Source organism: Colias croceus, chromosome 11, assembly GCF_905220415.1.
Source record: "Colias croceus chromosome 11, ilColCroc2.1".
NCBI lineage: Eukaryota > Metazoa > Arthropoda > Insecta > Lepidoptera > Pieridae > Colias > Colias croceus.
Genome location: NC_059547.1, coordinates 7588044 through 7615478, shown reverse-complemented (window position 1 = coordinate 7615478; position 27435 = coordinate 7588044). Strand labels below are relative to the sequence as shown.

Genomic DNA, 27435 nt, shown 5'->3' with positions numbered 1-27435 from the left:
AGAGCAGAGCTGGTGTATGCTCAATTTTTCTTTGCGTTACATATTGTTTGAGTATATTTTTATTTAACAAAACATTAGAATTGATATTAATTATGAATTTAAAATGAACTTAGTGATGTGACGTTTCTATTGACGTGTATTTTTCTTTAAATAAAATATGATCTTATTATCTTTTAAAATGGAACCGTGGACAATATTTTGGACTTTTGTTTTGGGTCTTACGAGTATTGCGGAGGCGGGACCTATTGGAGACCAATGTGATTGGACTGGAAGGTAAGATTTTTTTTTCAATAATTAAATTTATTGCATTAACGATGAATTTGTTTAAGTTATTATATTTTTATAATATAATTACAGGTAGATAGGTTTTCAGTATTTGGATTTTTTTAAAAATTAATTATAAATAAACTAATAATTATAGAAGTGGAGCAATTACTGATTCTGATGGAGCATTTAAGGAGCAATTTTTTTGCAAAAAATTTTTTTATGAAAAGTGAATATTTTTCATTCTATAGGGAAATCAAGTTTTCAGTATTTGGATTTTTTTAAAAATTAATTATAAATAAACTAATAATTATAGAAGTGGAGCAATTACTGATTCTGATGGAGCATTTAAGGAGCAATTTTTTTGCAAAAAATTTTTTTATGAAAAGTGAATATTTTTCATTCTATGTATAGGGAAATCAAGTTTTCAGTATTTGGATTTTTTTAAAAATTAATTATAAATAAACTAATAATTATAGAAGTGGAGCAATTACTGATTCTGATGGAGCATTTAAGGAGCAATTTTTTTGCAAAAAAATTTTTTATGAAAAGTGTATATTTTTCATTCTATAGGGAAATCAAGTTTTCAGTATTTGGATTTTTTTTTAAATTAATTATAAATAAACTAATAATTATAGAAGTGGAGCAATTACTGATTCTGATGGAGCATTTAAGGAGCAATTTTTTGAGATATTAATAATTAAAAAAAAAAAACTTTCCGCGCTAACTTCCTTCCGGTTGTACAGATAATATTTAAAAACTTTGTAGGCTATAAAATATTTTCGAAAAAGTTTTATTTTCATCATAAAACTTGATTACCGCAGCTGTCGACGAAATATATACTTTATTGGTAAGGGAATAGGGTTGCTAATGAATATAACGTAATCTTAACAAATTTTGTTTATTTCTTAGTAAATCTTAGAGCATTGTCATATTTTAGTGAGCACAGAAGATAAGATTAAGGATTAAGAAAGATAATAAAATAAGCCTGAAGCATAACAATAGGGTTGTATTTAAGACAATTGACGTGTAATCTTTGAGTAGAGTATAGAGTAACAGTAGAGTCAGGTAGAGATTTGTAATAATATTTTCTCTCGTCCTTTCATTTATATGACATTTTTGTATTATTATAATTTATAATGTATTAATATATATTTTTTTTAATTTGTACCATAAGCCATTTTTTTATTTGGAAAACTTACAGCTCCATGACTACATTTATTTCCAGATAGTTTAATACATTCTCAATTTTCAAATTACACGATCTCCGGCATTTCATAACAATTCCAAATGAGCGTTTATTCCGATCATTTATGCAGAATTCCAATTAGTTTGAAGAATTTCCATCACAATCCTGACCCGAGGCGAGCTGCGAGACATTCGCGCTGTGCAATTTGCTAATACGATGTCTGTGGGTCGCTTGCGTGTTCCAAATTGGCAAATTGTAGTTTCTTCTGCTTTTGTTTATCTGTAATCTGATGATCATGGTTCTGCTTTGACATTCTAGAATTATCTTGTTTTTATTCTGTTTAAAAGAGTTAAGATTAAAATTTAATCTTCTCGAGGACCCAGTAGTTTACAATCGTTTCTAATCCTTAAAAAGTTATAAAGCTATTATGGATTAGACAGATATAATAATTATTCAAGTTATAATAATGTAAAAAACAACAACAAATAACAGAACAGAATATAGAAAGTTATTTAATGTCATCATAATCCAAAACAAGTTCCAAAGAAATTTCGCCGAATACAAACGAACAATGGAACACGAATAGAAGCTTCGTAAAAGGCTTCAAAAACAAGAGGTAAAAGAGCTGGAATGTATTTAATTCTCTCGAATATCATTATCAGTAGTACTTGTATACGTAGTAAGTATATTATTATTAGTCTGTGGTAGTACCGAACATTGTAACTATGATTTATAAAAGATTGTAAACACTTTAATTTCTGTTCTTATTTCTATTATGTCATTAGGGACACTATACATGTCATCAGGTAATCATAATAAAAGTTAATAATTGTTATAGCTAATGCACGCTCCGGAAACGGAGTTAAATGAGGGCGAATGCGGAACAAAATCAACAAGTTGGGTTTCCCATTGAGGGGTGGCGTGGGAAAGTGTGGGAAAAGCGTTCTCGTCACCCGGGACACGTGACCCTTCCGGCTTTTGGGGGTGTATCAATTGTTTAACAATACAATGAAAAGATACTTTATTGTTACCCCGTGGCCCGTATAAAACAAGGGTTACATTATCTGAGTACGCCTCTAACTCGAAAGTATAATAAACGAATAATGTACATTTTTCTACAGAATATACGATACGGTTTCAATTACTCTTATTATACTGTAACTACAAAAATCCAATTTGAATTGTGGTGAACAATGTCCTTTAGATAAACGCACGTCAATCAAAATCATAACCTTTATCCCAAAGGAAGAACGAATTTCACGAGAGACAATCAATAATGCAGGCAAAAAAGCAAATTGAGTGTCAATGTACCGGCATCAGTGCATTGTGGGGCTTCAAGTTCATACATTAATATTTATTAGGGAGGGATACGGAGGGGAGCGAGCTGTTTATTATAATATCCTCCTATTATAACGCGTTCGCACGACATTCACTGATTGATAAGTAGCCTAAATTGTCAGCTAAGTTCTCTTATGCATTATTTCCTTTGTGCTCTGTAATTGTACACTATTCTATTGACCCTTCATGCTTTTCTTTACCGCACAACTTCTTTACAAAGTACTGGATAATCAAACATTTATCTGGATTTATAAAAAAAAGTTTGTAATAAGATGGGGGCTTTAGGCTAACCATAACGATAACAAAGTTGGAAACTGTAAATTCAAACAGCTTGCAATTACCAACAATAACTGTAGAAGAATTTTTAATAAGTAGCTAGGAATGTGAAGGGTTGTTAAGTAGTATAATCCATGAAGTGCGAAGCAGGATTATCCCTCATAATCTAGCTAATCTTTCTTATCCTTTAAGTAAATCTGTGCAAAGTCATGCATCGCCGTAATGACTCCATAGAAGGATGGCACTAATGCGCGTATCTGTTTAGTAATGGCAACTCTTAACATATTTTATACAAACAGGTCCCACCTTATCAAGCAGTGATGGTCCTCTTACGCATATAAGTACATGAGCATTCGCACTTTTCCAGTTAATATTATTATGTAAGCGGATGTTATATTATGTTATGTTGCTTAAGCAGGAAGAGTTATTTCTTATGGAAGACTCGACGTCAAGTTAAATGCATTAATTGTCTAAATAAATTGCTCCACGCACTTGCATTGTGCATGCGTAAGTCTCAGCGGATGTGCGCAATGTCTGCAAGAAAAAGTACAATATAACTTACTAATACGTAGGCTAATTTGTTTAAAAACTCTTTAACAACGTCGCTTGGCGCCGACACGACGAAGTGCATTAGACTCAACAATGGCCAGCCCCACATAATAGATAATAGACGATAAACACGCTAAGACGACCGAATGTTGACATCATGACTAATGTTTTTTTGAATGTTTGAATAAAGCCGTTTGTGCCACGTTATACGAATTAAAGTTGCGATAGTTGGATAATTCTCCAACTTACAACTTTTATGTATTTGTGAGCTGTCTTACCGCTCTTCAAAAGTTTAGCTTATACTGTTTTTAGTAGGTATGCAATATGTATGCAATATATAGTATTTATAGTTCATGTAATTATCTTTATCAAGGCGGCGGATGTAATAAATGCCTAACATACGATATGTGGTTGTTTTCAACTTTTGAATATAAAAAAGTGATAAAAATATGCCATGAGAACTTTTTGCGGCTTTATTTCCTGAATGACCTATATATTATATTTTGTGTAACCGCAAATACGGATGTCGCCGTATCACAGTGGGTGATAAAACATCAGATGGCCAGTAATCGCACGCATATGGCTACCCCGAGTTCAATTAAGCAATGTGAAATTCCGGAAGAGTTTCCTCTACTCCTTACATATGTTTTTACATATGGTAATACTGTGTTTTTACTATGATCGTTAGTAATCAAGTAACGTTTCGGCAGTTCATGGGATCGCGGCGTCAGGACATTTCACATGGGATGAGCCTGGGAACACCACGCTCCGATTCCACTAAGAGAAAACATCCATCACATGTTGCTGTATGAAATCACGGTTATTTTTAAGCGACGATTGTTTTTATTCGCTCGCCAATTGGGGGCAATCAACGACACGTGTTCCGTTCGAGATGCTTGCCTTAGCCTGTCTATTAAGCTCATTGAATCTGCTGTGATATCATATAGTTATGTAAAACTACACAAGTACAACAATAAAGTATAAGTACCTACCAATAGCGTCTGTAACAAACCCTTTTAGCTTCTCTTGAATGTAAATTTCCCAAGGTACTTGAGCTATGCGTTAATTAGGCGCTATCATCTTTCCACTCAAACTTTGATCTAACGTAGACCTATTTTTATTATGTGCTTGAAGCGCAATCACAAAGATAAAACGTCACACTGAAGGGTAATTCAATGCTAAGACCATGTGTCATTTTAACTGTCTCTTCACTAACTTCCATCTTTACTTTATCATTTTGTATGCATAACAGTATACGTGAAACAAAGCTCCATATCATAGCAATTCAAAAGATGAAGAATGATTTTTTTCCCGTTGATTAATAGTAATGATTTTGACCTAGTTCTTAATTAACAACGTTCGTAGAGTTCGTCTTGCTTTATTTGCATTAATAGACGCTGGTGCGTAATAAGTACATACAAAACGTAGGCAATATATTGTAATGAAACTGTCCGTTTTGAAAGTAAAACATTTGAACGGACTATGCTCGTTTTAATTTATCGTTATTGCGCGCTGTAATATATTGTCTAATGTTAATTATGGTTAAATCTTACTTTAATTACTTACAAGTGATTTCCTAGGAAAGGAGCTGTAAAGTACTCGTAGTTATTGCTTAACAATTTTACTACAACATTGCCCAAGTTGTACCTACTAGTATAGTTCATTAAAATGTTAGAAAGTTCTCCAAGAAAGAGTTTCAATTTGTTTGTAATGTTAGCATTGAACAGCATTCTTTGAATGAAAGAAACATAGCCAATTAACATCGAATGTAGGTTGGCATTGTATCAGCAGGTCAGATAAAGGCCTTCTTTGTGTATTGGGTGTTTATTTTTTCAATTCGTTCTCGGAGACGCCTCGCTGTATCGGCGCTAATTACGGTCTCTGGCCTATAATGCGAGGTGAGCGACTGACGTGTAATTAATGCTTACCGATATCTATGGCCTTCTATAAACTTTTATAGATCAACATACAAAGCATTTGCTTTACGGTTTTGTTCCCTGATTATTCTCTGATAAAATAATATATTAGCACCCCTTTTTTAATAACTGATGATTTTCAAACATTAAAAATCTTTCAAACGGTTAATTTTTTCATCTAAACATGCGAAGAGGTGAAATAGGAATTTCGCCGAAAAATTTGGTATGCGAGATCAGCGGGATTTGTTGAATAATGCATTAGGGATCTAAGCGGTTATTATAGAGGATGCGCGGGCGCGGGCGACGTCGCACGAGCTGCATTTTAATGCGCTTCAATCTGTCCGACGCGCTGTCAACTTGTATTTCTTATATTATTAGTTTTCGACAAAACCAATTGTTTATTTATACAGAGTACCATTTCCGGAATCATGCTGGGCATTAATGCGTTTGGCGCCTAAAATTTCTATTGTTTTTTATCTTCATATTGTTGTGCATCGAATATAGATAACATATTCTTCATTTTACCTATCATAGTCAGGCCCATTATTTACAAATATACGACGCATCGCTAATGAGGCAAGGCGGGTGAGGTGTAACTTGATGCTGTCCGAAGCGTCCCTAAACCGCCGACTTGATTGCCCTGTCGTGTCATCCATCATACATCTAGCATGTAAGGTAATACCGAATGCTCATCGTACTACAATAACTAAAAAAAACCTAATAAACTTATTAATGCAGTTTTGCGTTGCTACCTTCCATCATAAAGAAAATACATTTTTTTATATAGTAATTTCGTATAAAACCTCTTTCACAATCATCGCTATCGAGATATTGTAAAAAAGGAACGAGTGGGGGCGACCGATTATAATGCAAAAAGAGCTTCGCGGTCGTTCCATAACCGATTGCAAATGGCACTCGCCTGAGGGCTCGCTGCGCCATTTATAGGCCCTTGCAATCTCGACCACAAAAAATAAAATATGCAATGATTTCTTCACCGATTCGAGCTCTCTATCTTCTGTTTATAATAATACTACTAGCGTTGAATTCGAAGCAAGGAGACACTGAAATTAGTATCACAAAAACTAAGCGTGCCGCCGTCGCGTCGTCCCCTTTTAAAATGCCTGAGCGTAACACTCGGGCTTTTTTATTTATTGGTATACCTTTGGTATTGATGAGACGATCGCCATGTGGCTTCTAATTCTTAAATTATTAAACTCATTATTTAATTTAAAGATCGCCAAAGCATACTTTGTTAAATCAATTATCCAAATTGGTAGAGCTCGAAGAAGAAAAGCGAAGCGTTTAATAATTAGTATCTACCGGACTTAATGTTAGTAAGAAATGTAATTATAGTCGAATTTCGATACTTCCCCAATTAACTCGCTTATCATGGCGATAAATGGTAACTGACCATTATGTATCGGTTTAAGAATGCCATAAAACAGTATTGAGTTTCATGTTGCCATACCTCGTCTTGTTTATATTATGGAATGACCAACGTACTTTGGCGACACAACAATGGTCGGCTGACATTACTTAAAACCTCAAAGATTTTACCTGATAAAGGTTAAATTGGCTTCTTTCGCTTAATAAGGTGCCCTACCTCTACAAAAGTGACAATCGTGAAATGCGCAACAACTCATTGCGATGTCGCTAATGGTTTATCTCTAAAAAATAAACGAGCCAATTAAGAAAATAAAGTGGTAGTCCTTTCAAATGTACAACAATAATTATTTCAAAGTTTCTTTAACTAATTATCGGTTATTAAATCAATTATTTTAAGGAAATACGGGTTCAGACCAAGCGGGTGCCACATCAGGTTGTCACTTGGTTGTATATCTGGTTTAATCTCTTCCTGTGGGCTCAAGTCAATCAATCCCTACTTCCTCAACGTGAATAATTAGGTTTCGTGCTAAGATGCTTAATAACGCTTCAGTACGCGCAGTTGCGTTCGCCGTGTAACAAAATATCGACACACGCTAAATGATATTTAATATCTCAGCACGGGAAGAAGGATTCACTATCGACGGATTAAAAATAAATGTCTGGAACGTCGTAAAAATCATCTCCTTTTTCTCTTAATTTCCTTCCAACGGCTTTTACACAACGGTCAATTATATTCATCGTCGGTACTTAACTTATACGTTTTTATTACACCGATCAAGTTTCATAAATATTTATATAGAGTCAATTCAGCTTTAATTGGTTTGTATTGTACAAATTGGATTATTCAATTTTCAAGAGGATTTTAATTAGCAAAATATAAAATTGTTTTATGAATAATGCTATGCTATAGATTTATAAATATTATGTAGAGTAGACAGAGCTGGCTATAGGATTTATAAATATGAGTTCTATAACCTTTTATAATTTAAAACGACAGAAGCTAATATGAATAAAGAGGGGTTTTTATTAAGTAACTGACTGTAATTGCCTACTTGAATATAGAGAACATACTTTTATATCTTTAGCCAGTTGCTATTAAGTTGCTAAACTAGAACTTATCAGCATTAATTGGAGCCGAGATTTTATGGGCGGGAAACTGCAAGGCATATTAATGTGTTCTTATTTATAATAACCAATCTATTCTTAACGATCTAGTTGTCGGTATTGTATAAGAAGTTCATTATATAGGTATATGTAAATTGTATACCACGTTTTACTACTTGCAAGTTTCATTAATCCCAAGATCTGATTAAAACTTACCTTGTGTGAACTGAATGAAGGCATATGAATTAAAAATAAGAGGATATGTTTATCACAGCTACATAGATCACGCATTAGTAGCGGTTATTTTGATTTACTGAACCGGTCACTCGGCTTCACAATAAAAGAGCCGAGATCAGGCTTTTCACACCTCTGTATTTGAGCTGCGATTTAGCGTTCACGCCTCAACTTTACTTACCCCTAAAGTTCGCACCTCGAAGCACATATCGAGTATATAATATGTAAAGTTATTTCTTGTGTATATTTAAAAAGGTGGTTCGCTGGCTTCCTCAAATAAAGTGCATTACAATGGATACATGACATACTATTTACCATTGTAAGTAAACTTTTAACTTTTACATGTTTCCTTGTGTACAAGATTTCAGTAGAGCAAACATATTCGATATTAATAATTCTTGATTGTGATATTAATTAATAATGGACACAATGTGAATATGGTTAATATTATGTTTCATTATTGAATACATTTCAAAAACCAGTTATTATCTGCTGACATTGTAAGCCAAGACATTATGTTGGTGTATATTGATAATTTTGGGTGATTACAGCGGTCTGACTGTCCTCGTGACTTGGTCTAATGGTACCAACTACTTCGTGAGTTGAATACCATTGTTCGAGTGAAAGTAGGCAGGCGTTACGAGCGTTTTGCGTGTTACGAAAACAACGTTACTATCGAGGACGATTTTTTTTATAATTGTTAGGTAATCATGGGAAATCTATACTGTAATGTTTACATTACAATCTTAACGATTACCTTATACGTAACTAGCTTCACACGTTCTTTTAAAACCAAAAGTAAACAAAGGCATTCAAAATTACAATTAACAATAATAATTATTATATGAGTAGTCTTATCGACGGCGACGTCGCGTTTCTTATTCACTTCGCATTGAAACGCAAGCCACGTCACGAAGTAATGTCTCCATTATCGACCACAATTGTTGCTCTTCGTGTTGGAAGTTAATCAAAATTGCATTACTCATACGAACGTTTGGTCACGGATACAAGCGCGGAGTGATGCGTGGTAAAAACTAAAAAGTCACATTCGCCGGCTATGTATACGCATTTATGATTGATGAGGCGGTTTAATGTAGGTACACCGTTGAGAATTATCGAGATACTGGAAGAGAATCAATACGTGATAAAGATGCACCTGCAGTGCTTAATGACAAGTGGGATAATCTGTTGCTATTGGTTAGTGCTGAGGTGTAGGCGGGACGGTAGCTCTAACGAGATGAACAAACAGCATGTCCACTGCCGGGTCGATATGTGCTTCACGTGCAGCCGATGTTAAATACACAATACACATTCCAAGTAGCTAGAAAAGTCCATTTTATGGTAAGGTGTCATGTGTACAATGCTAGCCGCCATTTTTTGCTCTTTATTTTGAAACTAGACTCTATTAGTTTTTAAAAAGATTTTTCTAAATGTTTACAAAGGATAGTAGGTATAGGTGTTACATTAAACATTAACTAGTATTTTGAATTACTTACATTTTAATATATTGTTACTATCGCTTAGATTTTACTAACTACTTTAGAAAAAAAGATACCTACCATCTTAACTTTAATCCTTAAAATTTTAGTATAATATTCGCATCCAAATGCATTTGTGCAAATAAAATATTGGATACATACGATATAGACAGATAGGATTATTTGAATAGGATCAGACATGCGCGAGGGCTGAATATTTTTTCACCGATCAACACAAAGGATTGTTTGGGTTCAGCCATTGTGTTAAACTTTAGTGGTTTCCAAACAAGCCTCGTACGTGACACGAACAAAAGACAATGATTCAGCGAATCGTTAAATACGATTATTGAGTTATTGATAGATGTTATTATAATAAATGAATTTCGACCTTTGTGACTTTTACAGCCCTTGGAGAATCGATTATGATTATCATAATTGGAAGGGGTAATCTTAAAGTTTTATATGCCTTGAAGGTTCTGTTTCTTTTTTTTTTAATGTTCATTTCCATACCTAATCCTAGATCTTTGTTATAAAAATATTCGTATCACATATCAATGAACAGAAGAAGATAGAACATTTTATCGCATATATTATTAAGACGCAATCATAAATCCTGAAACTGGTTGGTTTGAGTGTGGTCATTACCGTCGCTTCACCAACTTGAAATATGATATTACACATTATTCATCGGGCGAATCAACAAGGACACCGCGACTGCATTTACGCACTTATTAAATATGCATTTTATAACTACAATCATCTATAATCCCTAGAGGTCCATTTCAACGGATTTTATACTCAAAACAAAGATTACAGCCAATTTGTGACAGGATTTTACGACGTCTGCAATACCATAAATTTTTAAACACCATTTAAATATAAAAATGCTTCTTGTGGCATTGATATATTCATAACTTGTTTTTGTACGATATATAAGTATAATGCTATTGTGTTTTAGAATGGACAAACGGTTTAACATAAATCAGAGGAAAATTGACTTCATGTTTTATATGCAAATACGTACCACACAAGAACATAAGGTAATAAATAGTAATATTATGCATGTCCAAAGCCCAAACAAAATATAGATATAATTTCATCCGATTTTATGAATCTATGTAGGAGGATAACTATCGACTGTGGAAAAAACATACATAACATATGATTCCATGTATTTAAATGATTTGATTTTGATACATACAATACAGTATAATTACCGAAAAGGACAAATTTTAAACACTAATGAGACATTATTATATTATTCACAAAGGTCCTTGGAATTTATCAGCCATTCTTCGAAGCCTAAACCGCTGTCCAGTCATCATCCGATTTAAGAGCTTTGGTATTCGCAAAACTCTAATTGGCTTCTTTTCCATATCAAGCTTGATCTGACGTTCGAGAAAAATCGAAAGATTTTGCATTCAATTCTACGAATATTTGTTTTTGGTGACCGTCTTCACCGCTTTGTTTCGGTGTTAGCTACATCTTTTTATTCTAAGAGGCGACTTTCTCGTATAATGCATTCTAACTGCTTTAGTATCTTGATTTGAGCATTAAATAAAATTATGTAGTTGTGTGTGTCCTTGTATACTTACAATACCTACTATTTTATGTAGAATTGTATAGCTGTTATAGATAGTTCAATTCGTCCAATTGACAGTGTTATCTCCGCAATAAACAACGAATGATCATATATTGTAGACAATAGAGGCTATAAAGACCAATTGCGCTCTAGGTCTCTAACCATGGTCATTGTAAGAACGTGCGTTGACTAAATTATCGAGCGGCTCGGGATATCAATTTAAAACGTTTTGCTCTACTTTCGATTGCAATATTCCTTTCTAAACACTGAATAACGGTACTGGATGTTGATATTTATGCTCAGTTTGTGTAAAGTGTGGGCGGCGGGTATAGAATGTATAAATGAAGTGAGTTAATCAGATCGTACTGGTTGACGGTTGGCGCGTGCCGCAAGGCCGGTCAACTGGAGTCGCTCCTTAAGAACGAACCTTCTCGCTTGCACTCAAAGCTCTAAAAGGAGTTTCATGACTATAGGCGCTTGTACGTAAACCATAAACCGGCCTAATGCAGCTAATGGTGTAGTTTGGACAATGCGGTACGTTCTCTGCCCATTTGATAATGCATCTGGTATGTGGATGCTGCTTTATTGTAAAAAGTTGACAAGATTTAGATTACAAATGATTACAATAACGAGGTACATGAAGATTTTTAAAGTGATATATTTTAGAAAAACTGAGATAAATATGAGTCTTTATTAGACAAACTCTGAGAAGCGTAAAACCGGCTCAAAGAGTTGTTAAGCAACCGAGTCATTCGTCATTGCATCGCCAACGATATTCGATACAACCGCACGTGCTATGTAAGGTATTGCAACGGATTCGGTCTGGACACCTCTATAATATTATTCAAATCGATCTTGGCAAAAAACGAGAGCCGAATATAGCGAACGGTATTTAAATTACGAATTTGGTTACATTTAAATCTCTGAAGCCAATTTATCCAATTCGGAATGCAAATGTTGACCATTTTGAATGCAAATACTTCGACATATCAAAAGTTGTTTAATTATTGCGATCCGTTTCGTTCCGAGGACAATTTTGCCCAATAAAGGCGACGAGCGGTTGGTTTTTGATCGATCGGGTTTGCATTCGCGATAGCCTCGGGCGTCCGGTGTCCAAGTTTCAGAGGCCCGTTAAATAATAACAAGCATGTACTCGTGGTTCCACTGAGCTATAAATTGTCCGCAGCCTCCGGCATGCGGCACGCAATCTCAATGCGGAAAGTATACATCGGTACGTATAGCTAGAGTGGCTGTGTCCGCCGGCGGTGCGGCGCAGCGGCCTGCTATTGTTGCTCGCTACAAGTATTGTGGCTTTTACTTGGCCGTATAGAGACTTTAATGCAGTGAATGTGTAGCGGTCACTGTATTTAGCTCTAGTTCATTAAACCTATAAATCTTTGGACTACCTTAAGTCCCATGTTATAGAATGAATGGGTATTTAACGAATAATGCTTTACTAAGCCGTTGATAATACGTTACAAATGCAATTGGTTTGATTTGTACATTGTACTTTTAATTGTAGTGTTATGTTTTAAATGGTTTATATCTAAACAGCATCGGTATATAATCATTGAAAAGTACCAATAACTGGTATAGAATGTAAGATAGAAAACCAATTGAAGGATGATTAAAGTATCGTTTCGTGCTCCGCTTGCTTCGTTATCACGATTGTTGGTAAAGCCACGAGACAGTTTTTGTGGACATTAGAAAGCCGGTGAATTATGACCGTTTCACTGCAATGATACTGGGACATTAAATTTAATTAAGAAAAACCGACCCGCGGTATCGGTTCCGATCTGGCAGCCGTTATAATTTATCTCTTGATCAGAGATTATTTTGAATGGGCAATGCGAATTTCTCTAGAAATACTTTTTTGATGGACTTATCTGTTTTGTGCACTTTTAATCATACCTATGAAATTAAAAAAATATATTGTCGTCCAATAGCTAGATAGAAACCTCAAAATAGTGCATAATTAAACCCAAATAGCTGGATAAATTATAAACTAAATATAATTATATATCTCTGCAAATGTAGACAAAACGTGCGTAAATACAAACAATGCGTTGAAGTCTTTTGTTTGTGAACATTTAATTAAGGTTGTATTTTTGTTTTAATAGTCTTTATAGCTCATTTTCATGAGTTTTTGTATTATTTAAAGTAATATACTATGGTAATACGACCCTTGTCAAATACTTGTCCCGTCTAGTAGCTCTCTACTACTCTTTCAGTATAAGGTAGATTATAGTTCAGCAGATTTGAGATTTATACTAAAAATTACATGACAAAACCATTGTGAACCTTGGCCTGGGAATCACACAAAACGTAATATAGTAGGCCAATGAAAACACAAGTGAAATACTCCAATAGTTAGTATTCAGTGCGCAAACCGCACGGCTCTTTCTCACGCGCGTCTGTGAAAACACATGCGGGTTCGGCTGTAAAACTTTGTTTATTTACATTTCACGTCTCGTTATCGATAACATAAATCTAAGATTTGGGGATATACAATAACTCATTACTTACGTAGTAATTCAAACTCGAATAAAATAAAGTTTATTTCACATTATTATGTTATAATTACGAAATCATAGGCAAAATATACGAAATAAGTTAAACAAATCATAAAAATATTAAACCAACAAATTAATTAATACAAGAACTGATAAAATTATAGGATGATACTAAACAGCGCGAGACAATGTTAACAACGTTGCTAATTTGGATATCGAAAAGGCACCGGTCGGACCGCTATTCAAGCCCCAATTATATTTAATTTATCGGACAATATTGCAAATCAGAATATTAATTCATTTCGCAAATTATTAAGATTTATTCCTAAACTAAAGATCTGGATATATCGAATCATACATAATTGTATTTAAAATTATGAAGAACGTGATAAATCCATTATTGCACACGTTCAAATTGTTTTTTCATTTGTTTAATGTTATTGCTTAAACCAAAACAGTTTTGTTTTTAATATAAACTAGCTGACCTCATAAGTTTGCGCATATAAGCGTTATTTAACACTCGTATTTGATAATATCGCTCTGCAGCATAAGCAAATACCCTTGCTGTTTATGTTCCTTATCGGAATGAAAGTTGTTTCATACAAGGTGAACTATTTCAAATATAATTTAGTTTCTATAGTATTGTCTGTTATAAATTATAAGGAGTTGTAAGTACTGTTCAATATTAATGAATATTATCGATATCAGCTTTATAAGCCCATTGTATTGTAAACATTATAAATTGACCTGTATAAGCAGTGTAGGTAAATAAGGTTGTGCAATGTATTATGTATCTATATTCTATGTTTTGCTTATTATGTTCATTAATCAATTTGAATAGAAATAAAGATAGGCTATGAGAAGATATTGATAACTTCTCAATATATTTTTTTTTATCTCATATATTATGCTAATGTTATAGGTAAAATATATTATTATGTATAGGTATTGTATGACAAAAACTCTTTCCATGATTTATTATGCCGTGGGGACCATTTTGCGTAGCATTAAATCATGTCATATAAATACCTAACTATAAATTCTATTGTTATTTTTGTGATGTTTAATGAAGGAGTGTCTATTGTCTATTGTCATGTCTTTATCATTTTTTATTCGAAGTTGGTAGTATAGAAAATATATAATAGTAATCCATACTAATATTATAAATGCGAAAGTAACTCTGTCTGTCTGTCTGTCTGTTACTCAATCACGCCTAAACTACTGAACCAATTTGCATGAAATTTGGTATGGAGATATTTTCATACCCGAGAAAGGACATAGGCTACCTTTTATTGCGAAATATGTACCACGGGCGAAGCCGGGGCGGACCACTAGTATTTAATAAATATACATAAGGTGCATTGGGGTAATTCCGGCCACGGTGTCAATACGTATAATATGTTAAATTAATACGTAACTATCGATAGATTAAGCAAAATCTTCATGCCCTTCCTTTGCGATACGATAAAGCGATGCTCTAATAATTCACAATTTTCTGAAATTACCCCTCATACGAAATTCCCCCCCCAATGCACTATATACATATAGTTTTAAATCTTAGATTATAATAAAAAATAATTTGAATGTTTATAATCGTAAAAGAGCGGTATAAGCATGGTCTAATTCACACGAAAATCAATATCTCATATGAGATTATATTGGTTATCTTGATAGAGACATGCCAAGACGTGCAATTGACAATATGACATTTGTTAAATATAGTGAGAAGGACTTATCTGAATTATCTTGTCTGTTTGTATGTATACTTTTTATTGACTTATACATTTTTAATATTTCCTTATATTTTATTAAAAAAATAGAGGATCCATAAATTACAACGTTCTTCATAATACATACACGTTATATAAATATTTAAATTATTAATGTTAAAGTACCTATACATATACCTAGTATCATGAGTCATGACGTTACGTTTTATCCATAATATATTAATTTATAAACTGACTACCAAAATATGCAAAAAAGTCCAATACCAAGCTGAAATTGGTTAAATTATTTGCACGGAAAATATGCGTGCGAAAAATTTAATCAAAAAATTTATTGCCGCCGGCGTGTATTGAAATGATTCGAATGATTTACCATCGATTCCCACGTTAGCGTTCACGTGAAAGCTTGTGATAAATACATGATCGGATTAAATCCTTGCTATCACCTTATCATCGACATTTCCCAGGCTGCCCCTATTATTCGTCTCATTTTGCAACTATTTGCATTTACAACAAAAACTGTTTGCGTGTAAGCTACAGCTGATAACACGCGATATGAATTTATTATAATGTTTATTATGATAAATTTATTCTGTTTATTTTCTCACAAGTGGGAAAGATTCTTTTCGCAGGGAAAAGTATGCTTATGTTTTGGAATGTTTTTGAAAGCATGCTTGAAAATATAATAAAAAAACTGAAGTTTTGTAGCCTCGGTTCTCTGTTATTATGAAGGAATGTGTGATGTTTACACAGCGTCTTAATTACTTAAATATGCTTCTTAAATTGCGCGTAATTGTAGCGCTACGGTAACTAGCACTGTTTTATAACATTCTTACATTTTTTGTTCCGCTGTATGAGCGAAATATTATTATAATATAAACAACTTAACATTATTAAAACAAACACCGCAAATTAAAAAGATTGTAATATCACTAACAGTTTAAAGTCTTCAAATATTGAAGTTTCTTCACAAAGTAAAATAGAGCTTCGCCTGGACTATTATAACAAAATTGGTTTTAAAAACCAGTCTCTACAACTAAAAAGAGCGTATTTTATTATAAACTAGGTACTTTAACTAATAACGTCTTTTTCGCGCGTCTTTTCAACTTTATCGAAACCAGAAATCCCATACTTTGCTCACAGGTCAGCGGTAGGTGTGCTCCAAACATTATTTACAATATCTGTCAGTCCCATGGCCTCCATATGCTAACATGGCGCCACGGCCGGTGACGTCGCCGCACATGGGCAGTCTCATTGATGTTCTGATATTGGTGTGAAAAAATATTTTATGATGCTCTGTATAAGCTGATGGTTCTTTAATACTTTTGTTGTACGGATGACGTAGTCGTTAAGATCGTGACATAGTTTGATAGCTTTTTTATGTTGGATTTTAATATGTGTGAACTTTTAATACTCTCTTTCGGTGGTTGGGCGTGGTTAATGCAGACAAAACAGTTTTCTTTAAAAAATATGTCTATTACCTTTTTCTTTATATGTGCATTGAATTATATTATGTGTTAATTACCTCTTATACTCGGCAAGGTGTAATAAAAATTGATTGATCACAATGATAATAACAGTCGGAAGCAAACGCATTATACGATTATTACACGCATCGCATAGCCAGGTGCAAACATAGTTTTCTGCATATAATTCCGCGGTAGTTGAGTCAATTACCTTAAATTGCTCTAATAGGATCTTAGTCACGTTCCAGACTGTAAGTGCTATCAGACCTGTCTGCACAGGTACATATTTATCATTGTGATTGAATGCATATTAAAAGTAGGAAGTGTAAGGCCGCCCAATGAGCTTTTTTTCCTATAGTTATTAAGTAGGTATAAGGTATGGAAATTTTATTGTAGAGTTACATAAAATAATAATAAATAAGTATACCCATAGGATATTCTTACGTATATTATGTTGAGTTTTACTTATGAAATACAAAGAATAATCATGTTGAATCTCTACATTATAGAGACCAAATCTTACCGTCCAAACATTAACGTCCAAACCAAAACTTTTATGTCCTACAACTCTGAACTCGTTATGGTAAAACATAAGTCGATAGCACTATGCGTCGATACGAAGATCATATTATTATTAGTGATACTCAGCAGAGGCGTCACCAATGGTGGCCGCGATTTGAGCCGCGTAGATATAAGGTCGTGTTGGAGACGATGACAGAGGGTCGCCCACGCGCTCTCCGCACGAGTTCACTCCATTATACAATCAAGACGAATAGCTGGAAACACGTTATGTAGGTAGGTAGTACTGATTGCTTAGCCCAGTATCTGGCTAACAATGGTCCGAATGCTAATGGGATGCCTTTTTGTATATTGTTGATGGTTTATTTGCTTTAATTTTAATTGCGAGGTAAATACTGAATGTAGGTACTAAAGTAGATAATTCTGGTATTATTCAAAATGACAAATGTATATTATATAGAAAAAATATAACGTAGAGCTCTATAATATACCTCAACGGCTAAACGCATTCTTTTGTTCTTACATTCCGACCGCGAATATGGCTTTTGTAATTCTATTTTGAAGATATAGATTATCAGATACCATAGATGTCCTTATAGGGCCGATACAGGTTTATGTAGAGAATACAATAGTACGCACGTGCGCCGGCGCAGCCATTGTCCAAACTCCAAATGTTTTGTAAATGTATCTACGTCCAACCATTGTTTCAAGGAAATCCTGCATACATGCTTTGACACTTACGATAAATTGAGCTCACGTGTAGGTACTTTAATCGACTTCGAGAGAAACAAGACAAAATGAATCACGAATTATAAAAATAACGACATAAAAGAAGCAAATGCTAAACATCAGTTGGATAGCAATAATCATTAATAACGCATAACATTTGGAAATATGATTTGAATAATAAAAGCGGTGGATTTACATTCATATTTTATTTTATTGGTTTGTTTACAGAAATAATCGTTAATACGATGCATGAAATCGAAAATAATTAAATCGACCACGTATAAGGCAAGTCGCGGAACTACTTTTAGGTCCACTCATATGGCTCCGAGTCCAACCTAGAAACAAAAAAGTCGTTTATCATCTGCGGCTGTGTGCGTCATTGGGACTTTCAAATGTGTGGGTGAAGTTGAAAGCTTATAAATCTCACAGAGCTCGGAGACAAGGGACTCGAAACTGTAGCGGGCACAATACGCGTATTACCATATCCGTTGAGACAGATTTTATCCAGTCCCGTTTAGAAATAGCCTAGCCGTATCTTATTTTATTATCAAACGAGCTTAGTGCCTACGCAACTAGCCTACACAGTCCAGTCTTAGGTGGACTAAATAAATTGAGCACCGAGATTGCGTTAATTTCCTTCTTGTTAGCCAATAAACTGTCGTCGTTAGTATAATTTGCTACCGTGAATTATATAATTTATAAGACTGTAAAAATTTTATTCACAGAAAGTTGGTACCGATTTTCAGTCTGCTCGATATGTATTTGAATGTTAAAAATGTCATGTAAGGTGGGCTACTGAGTTAGCGGCGCGTGGGCAGCTTCTCTATAACACGCGTGACAACCTTAGGGTTACCAATATTATACGTATTTTATGTATTTTTTTGTATTATGCTTAAAAAACTGTCTCTGAAAAAGTAAGTAGCTCTATATTTGGAAACCGTACACAAAAACAAACATTAATCACAAAAAAAAGATCTATAAATATTATTGAGGTCTTTAAAATTTTCTTATAGTGAAACACTATCATAGTTAATCATATTATTATCACGAACAAATATAAAAATTTACGTAAACTTCAAATCATAATACGAGTCGAAATGGTAAAAAGCCTTATCATACATAATGTTTCTTTTATTACAGGCAACCCTAATTCGGATGAAAGTTGAATGCACTCGTCATTGTTATCTTGCGCCAGGTTTTGGGCGAGAATAAATAAAACTCTTCGTAGAAAAGATATACATTTATTTTACTATTCTGTTGTTATATGATAAGGCTTTATGAGACGAGTCTGACGAACTTTCTAGTCGTAGATTGCGATACAATTTGAAATAGCTAATAGGTGTTTCTCTAGAAAGAAAGAGAATTATGATGTTTTCGATACTTAATAAATATTCATGATTTGAATGCGCTCATTTCTATCTAGAAATGAGCGTATTTTGCAAATATTTCGATGCTGTGGTCTTTATTTAGTATTTATTAATTTCTACACCATTTCTACTTACGTAACAATATGTACATCCACAGTCGATATAACTACATAATTATGTCTTTCTACAAATCTTTCTCAATATTAAAACAATTTATGGCAACAATCAGAAGATATTGTGTTTCTATGCAAATATTAAAATACAATTAAGGATATTTGGGTATTATTATGTTACACCTTTCGCTTGACCTCTATTTATATTCGGCGACGGGTTTCTCCATAACGTTTTCTATAGATGCTATTATTATATTATTAAAAAATAAATCGCTTTAGGCAACACATCAATTCAAAACTGAGATTATAACACTGGCACGCTAAAATTTTAGATTTATTGATTCTAGATTTTAATTACAGACGGGTTGGTCGTAAAGCGACAATGCATTTTTGTTACAACTAAAAGGTACTCTTAATAAGCTGTAAAAAGCCCATTACCGCTTTAACAACACGATATAACACTTCAATATAATCTCAAAGATTTTTATTACTAATACCAATGTATGAAATGGATTGATGTACTGTTACTACGCGACATTCTGAATTAATTGATGCAGTGTTAGACGATTTCACAAATTTCATATATAAGCTTATCTTGTACAATTTCATTAAAATTTACGACTTTTAAAGGAAAATAAGCTGCAGCGCATATATTCCACATATAAAATGCGTTAAGTGCATTTTTATAGTTTGTTTTATTGATGGAAATTTTAAAGGACTACTTCGTGATCCATTAGCGTGTCTACATTAGTAGCTTTTAGTCATATCAGCGCGTATAAGCTTCATCCATTCGCGTAATAATTATAAATCCTTTTACAAATCAAGCAAATGTTATGCGAAAAGTATTTCTATAATTTCATCTTAAAAAAAGAATTACCAAGAATTTACCAAAAAAGATAGGTACTTGTCCTCAATACCGGTTTCTAGATTCAAACCAGTGATGAAAAACGCTATCTAAAAATCTAGAAAATGAATATTCTTGTTTTAAATTGTTGGTCAAAACAAAAACCTGTGTTGTTATAAACGCATTTTGACTATTAAAAGATTGTATCCGCGATTGTCAACAAAAAATATGTCCACAGAACACGAAACAACCCACGCCAGTTATCACTCCCTGTATTTTTTTAAGTTAGAAAAACATATATGCGGTTTCAGCGTGGCATTGTTTTTTGTATGTTTGTTTTAGCGCGCGCCGATAACGTTTAGGCGCGACGCGGACGGCAGCGATGCACAACCCATTTTAGGAGTTAAATAAAATTATATGAATGTTCTGTGCTTTTATTAAAAATAACAATTTCGAATAGAGTCTTTAAATACTTTTCATTGTATAAAAATTAAGATGAAAGCTAAATTTTATCTAGGTTTCAATATTGTATATTATAGTAATTAGAATAAGTTATATTTTGAATATGTACCTTGAAGAAGGACCTTGTACATGTAATGTTCTTATTGTTTTAAAATTAATAATTTAGATACTTACTAATATTGTGGTCTCATAAGGGTTGTTAACCCCCGTCTACCCTCGGCAACACGTGTGCATGACCTGTCATGTAGGTAAAATTCCACTTGACTATTGAGATTTAAACCCTACGAGATTTTTTTCTTATATTAATGCGTTTATGTTTTCTTTTATTTTGTAATTCCGTATACCATTATTGTTTATTTTACTTTGTACTAGGTAGATAGTATTTGATTTTATTGTCTTGAAGATTTTTTAAATTCGCTTGTTATTATAAAAAATTGAGACATACGTTTGGAATAAAAATATGCGTTAAAAAGTATGTTATCATATGCACGTAAAAATCAACAAAAAGTTAAACTGATTCAATGGTACTAAATATTCAAGAGCATATAAGAGCCGATATTATAATGCAATGTCAATTAAGGAGCTATTATATTACACTAAAGAGCAAGATAAATAAATACAGAACCCGGCGAAGTCTGAAGAGACGTACTTCACCGACCGGTTTTTGTATTGGCCCGTATACCTAGTACGCCAAGTGCCAACACATTAGGGTGGCTTAGGAAGCCCCGCGATGACGTGAAGGCATTAAGGATGTGATCGCTAAAGCTCATTTTGTAAATATGGTCATATAAAAACTTAAAGGATTGCTTGTAAAAATTGATCCGAAAGTAATCCATATTAAAAAAAAAAAACTTGTAAAAAATGTAAATCAAGTCAGTACTAGGAAAATGAAGCCATCAATATATTAAATACATTTATCAATCAAATACATATATTTAACATTATGCCATAAAATGATTTGAAGGCGATTTCTCCAACACTCTGACTTGGACGTAGTAAACCTCTTACAATACAAAATAAATCGTAACACGACATTTCGGAGCAGACAAGGGAACATAACCCGATAATAAAGTTGAAGCGTCAACCTCGGGCCACACGTACAATGCGTTTTACATAAACCCCTTGTCGTTTCGTCTTTTTATTGCTGTCGCATATAAGAATAATCCTACATGGCATCTTTTATAGCGTCGCTTCAGTCATATATCTTAGTTTTATAATAAAAAGCCGGGGTCGTCGGCTGGGCGTGGGCGCTACTCCAGAATTTCAGCCCACGTGCCGCCGATGTAAGATACGGGCACAATTGGCTTCGGGCTTGTTTATGGGAGCATTTCTCGAGATACAAACCAGAAATGACACTTCGATCGCGTGCCGCAATCTCGCCCTCACCACACACTTTCCATCTAGATAATAATGTAATTTCATACAAAAACACTACTTTATGAAGCGCAAATGTCCGCTCATGTTGTTGTTTTACAGCTCGTAATCGTTGTAGGTATTATTAATTATTATTTGAGACAAGATTGCTACGAAATTTAAATTGGATGTATTGTGATAAATGAATGCCAGCAGACGCGTAATATAATAAATGATTAATTACGTCGTCGCGCTGAAACAATTTACGAAAGCCATATTTCAAATGTTAATTTATTTTATTACGTTTAGCGGGAGACAAAAACATTAATGGATACAACAATAATGAATGTCGGACATGATATGTTTGTTTTGAGTGTGTGTTTAACGTTAATGCGTTTTTTGTTGCAGTGGGTTGAGCACAAGCGCTGAGCGGGGAGTGACGCCGGTGTACCTCAGGTGCCGTGAGGGCACGGTGTCGTGGCTGTACCCGCGCGGTGCGCTGCGGCTGCTCTTCCGACCGCCGCTACCCGCCGACGAGAGGGACTTCAGAGTGTGCATCCGAGTGATAAGACGCCCAGACCCACCTGACTTGTTTCACTCGCTGCAGCTTAATGACTTAGGTAAGAGACTTGAGATTTTTTGCATAATGTTGTTTGCTTTTTGATTGATCATAATATTTGAAATATCTATTATGGTGGGAAACAAATTTGCATCAAAATTTTCCTTTTCAGAAGTTGCAGAGCGGTTTCCAGCGCGTATCTTCGTTGAGGGTGTCCGCAAGTTGATACCTCTGTATGCACCTGACGACGACGACCCTCGCGAGCTTCGCTGTTTCCGAAGCAAGCACGGTCGCGCTGCTTTGTACGTCGAAGCAGAGCCAGAAGAGGGGCCCAAGAGACGAGTGGCCACGTTCAAGTACGAGGTTCGCTCGCTGGAGAGGCACTATGACCCCGCTACGGCTGAATGCAGGCCGTGCTCCGAGTCGGAACTCGAACTAGCCTTCTGCACTAGCGATCTCGGTAAGATTTATGAAGTTTTATATATGTGTAGAAATATTATTTAGAATTGTTAACTCATTAACACATTACCTACCCTTTAATAAATGATTTTAAACAGTCGGATGAAAACTGAGTTAGTTGTAATAATAAAGTTAGCCAATTCGGAGGAGATAATATCATAAATAAACGCCCTAATAACTTGACGTTCGTGTAAGTCTAATAGCTAATAATGTGTAGGTATCTAATAACATTTTATTGGTTCTAATTTGCACGATTGCATTATGACATTCTGGACAAGCCTTTATCTTGACAAACTATATTAACGGGACCGTGTTCTCGGGTACGCCCATTCTATTTTCTGAAATATTGTGTTCTCGGTACCCTTCGCATAATAATTTAATAAAACCAGTAGCGGGCCCTGGACGTAATAAACCCTCTTGAGCGCGCGACGGAGACTGCACGGCAATTTGTCGCTATATTCGAGATTCCTTACGTAAAATTTTACGTTATTAAATAAAATTATAATTTCTTTTCACTTAACCACCGCGTATTTGTTGAGAATGCGCTTATTATCCTACTCGTGATTACCGAGAAAAGTGCTTTTTATTAAAAAAAGTTGCACAAGGCTTTGTTGTACCGCTAAGTGACCGCGCGATGTTCTTAGAATGGCGCGGGATCAAAATGCAACTTATACCGGTCCTGAATCCGGAGTACGGAAGCTCGTACATATGCAGGATAGGGGTAGCTTAGATTCAATTTACCTCCATAATGAGTAAAGATGACGAGTACTGGATAAACGAGTAGAAAGGCACGCGACGCAGTGGGGAGCGGACTTGTGAGGTTTTTTATGCCATTGTGATAGATTATAATGGTGTTTTGTAGTTGCCCGCGGAGCGGTGGGCGGCCGACTCGACGTTATTAGCCGCCTCTACCACGAACCTTCGAAATTTTTGTGTGTCATGCTACATAATAATCATCGATATTCCAAACAGCGTGACATCGAGCGAGAACAACAATTTGGTCCTCTTGTATTAAGACTTGAATATTTTAATTCGTTACCGAGCTTATAACAAACATTAATTACTGGGTTAGTTGTCACACCGATTAATAATTTTAATTAAACGCTGAGTTGATGTTCACTGCAATTTATTAAAAAATAAGTAGGAAATGCTAGAGAGATGATTAGAGTTACGATCGGACATAAAAGTTATTTTATTGAATTTCATTAGCTTTAATCTTTTTTAAACAGTAGTTTCTTTTTAGTCGTCTTTACTTTACGACTTAGTAATAAATGTTCATACGTTGAAATATATGACTTGATAGTTTTTGTGTATAAAATATATATTTAAATAGTTACGACGCATAGAGATTTTAAAAGATAACGAGGTATCTCGTTAGCTAAAAGCTTCCACTGTAATTATCAGCTCCGGGCGGCTCCGAGTGAATGTCCATTTACAATTCACTTATCTACGTTCAAACTTCAAACAAAAGTTGCAAAATGCTCCACAATTTGCTTATTCACGTATAACAAAAAATATATCTGTAACAATAGAGATAAGTACCAATATAGTGGACGTGTTTCAGTTTTTGTGCGTCTGGAATTTGGTGACGTCAGCGTGCGTTGGTGACTTAAGTAGTGACTATTACGAACTGATAAATAAAAAAGATTTGGACCCTTTTTGTCTCTAAGCTAACCCTTTTGAGATTATAACTGAATTTCTCATCTATTGTAGTCCTTAAGGTTAATTTAGTTTTATTTAAAATTCCGTAGAAACTTAGAAATTACAATATGTTTATCCGTGTGTAGTAGGTATTTATTACTTGTATATTATTTTAACAATTAATTTTCTTTGTCTCCAGTATCCCGAGCGGTAATAGTGGGCAGTGAGCAGCGGGAGGACTTGGACACAACTCAGCTGACGTTGCGGTTGACCAAACTGGTCCGCGCTACCGGGGCGGATGGCGAGCCTAGTGATGTAGATGATGAATATTATAGGTATGTATATTAATAAAGCTGTTATATCCTGAGTGTCACCAAGTTTATTTAACATTTTATTGTATCGTGTAAAAAATAACATTGTTTTTATTTAGTTGTTGAGACAACAATGTAGGTACAAACACGTTCAAAGATGTGAAAGTTTCTTATGAAGCATTATATATAAACATCGTATGTCAGATACAATTTAATATTCTAAATAAACACTCCAACAACAATCAATTTTATTTCAAATTTAATCTTCCTACACACACAAAAGTAGAGAAACAGTAAAGCATGATCAACCATTCGTTTACAGATTCCCTATAGACAAGTTAAAGTCACCCTTATAAACTGAATTCTATAGATCAATATTCTAATATGTATATAATAAATAAATAAATAAATATGTAATTCATTCTTCTCCAGGTACGAAACAGACAACACGCTCCGTTCCAAGCGTTCACTCCACGCGCACGTGCACGTGTCCGCGTCGTGCGGTGCGGGCGCGGGCGCGGGCGAGTTCGTGGTGATGGCGCGACGGGCATTGGGTCGGTTACGTCTTGTATGCGCTCCGCATGCTGAACAATGGGATAGATTGGCGAAGAGGAGAACTGCTGAGGGGAATGCGCATTGTGCTCTGTTGTAATAGTCTGGGGACTGTAGGGGTAAATTGGGTGCGCCCTGCTGTAATAGGACAAGTGTACGAGATTAATGGGGGAAGGATGTGCTGGGAGCGCGATTGTACACTCTACTGTAATAGTGTTAGTACCAGGTTAAATCAAAGAGGAATTGACTGGAAGCAGCATTGTGCGCTGTTACAATAAGCTGGTGTGTGGGAATGGGGAAAGCTGTTGCATTAGTGAGAGTATAGCAACTGTGGGACGACGGGCGGTGGAAAGGAGCGCACCTTGTCAGCTGCACTACTTTGCAGGAGGGTTGGGATATGCTGCGATGTACACGGTGAAAGAATAGAGGGGGGTGGTGTATTGGTTGCTCGCACTGGGCGCTGTTACAACAGTACGTGCTGACTTAGAATAAAGGGGTGCTGTGATGTGATGAGAGCATGTACTATACGCACAACAGATACAGGCATGTGCTACACAACATAGTTGACGGGAATGCAGCGTGATATGATCTCCCGGATTTGATCAATACAATGAAATAAACCAAGCTATGAAATATCTAAATTCTTTGAACAACATAAACTTAGATAATAGAGAAACATTGATGATACTTTCTTTACTGTGTTAAAAATAAGTGAAGATTCGCTTGCCATAAATTAGCTTGTACAAATGCAATATTGTAAATATGAATTAATATTAATGAATGTGGTCCACAGTGCCAAATGTAAGATTTATATATAGCTTATAAGGTTGATCTCAAGCTGTAAATAATGTACATTTTAGATTAAAATTTAATGGATATTATATTATTGCCATTTATAGTATATGATATGCTATTTGAAACAAATTAATATTTTTAATATAAGAACTTTATAAAAAATATATTAACTTTTAAACTTTATTTCCGCAAACTTCCAAGGATTTTATGTATTAAGATCCTTTTTTATGCAAAAATGTGTAAACCAGTTATATATTTTTCATAATTTTTATTACTTAGCACTTTTTATTTTAACCTTTTGATATTTATCGACCTCATGTTATGTCAATTTACTATATATAAGATAGCTTATATAACTAAGTTTAAATCCTATCAATTTAGTGCTTCCAGTAACAGAATCTATAAAATATATGAAGATATTAAACTATTTGTCTGTAAAATAACATATAGGTACTTTATTTACTAATATATGTATACAATTAATATATTTTGTACAGATGTTTAAACATTTAAATGTATTATTGAAAAATAAATTGTGATATAGTTGTATTGAAATATTGTCAAGTGCCTATTGTAGATAATAATTTGTACATGAGAAAATATAAATGTGCTGTTAAATAAAATAATATAAAATTTATACCTTACTCGTTTTATTGTATTTTTTGTCCTTTCCATATCTATTCTAAAATTATAAAGCTGAAGAGTATGT

General features: G+C 34.3%; 1 protein-coding gene across 1 annotated transcript; it reads left to right on the top strand.

Moving 5' to 3' along the window:
- On the top strand, nt 1–27220 carry LOC123695843 (meteorin-like protein). Its single transcript, XM_045641788.1, has 5 exons — nt 1–273; nt 22818–23029; nt 23141–23428; nt 25268–25403; nt 25812–27220. The coding sequence occupies exons 1-5, from the start codon at nt 158–160 to the stop codon at nt 26029–26031; spliced, it is 972 nt and encodes a 323-aa protein (XP_045497744.1). The 5' UTR covers nt 1–157; the 3' UTR covers nt 26032–27220.
- The last annotated feature ends 215 nt before the right edge of the window (nt 27221–27435 follow it).

Excerpts from the sequence above, each read along its gene's own strand:
- LOC123695843 (XM_045641788.1), top strand. The coding sequence starts at position 158 with ATGATCTTATTATCTTTTAAAATGGAACCGTGGACAATATTTTGGACT. Across the intron at positions 23,429-25,267 it reads CTTCTGCACTAGCGATCTCG|TATCCCGAGCGGTAATAGTG; the intron begins GTAAGATTTATG and ends CTTTGTCTCCAG. Across the intron at positions 25,404-25,811 it reads GTAGATGATGAATATTATAG|GTACGAAACAGACAACACGC; the intron begins GTATGTATATTA and ends ATTCTTCTCCAG.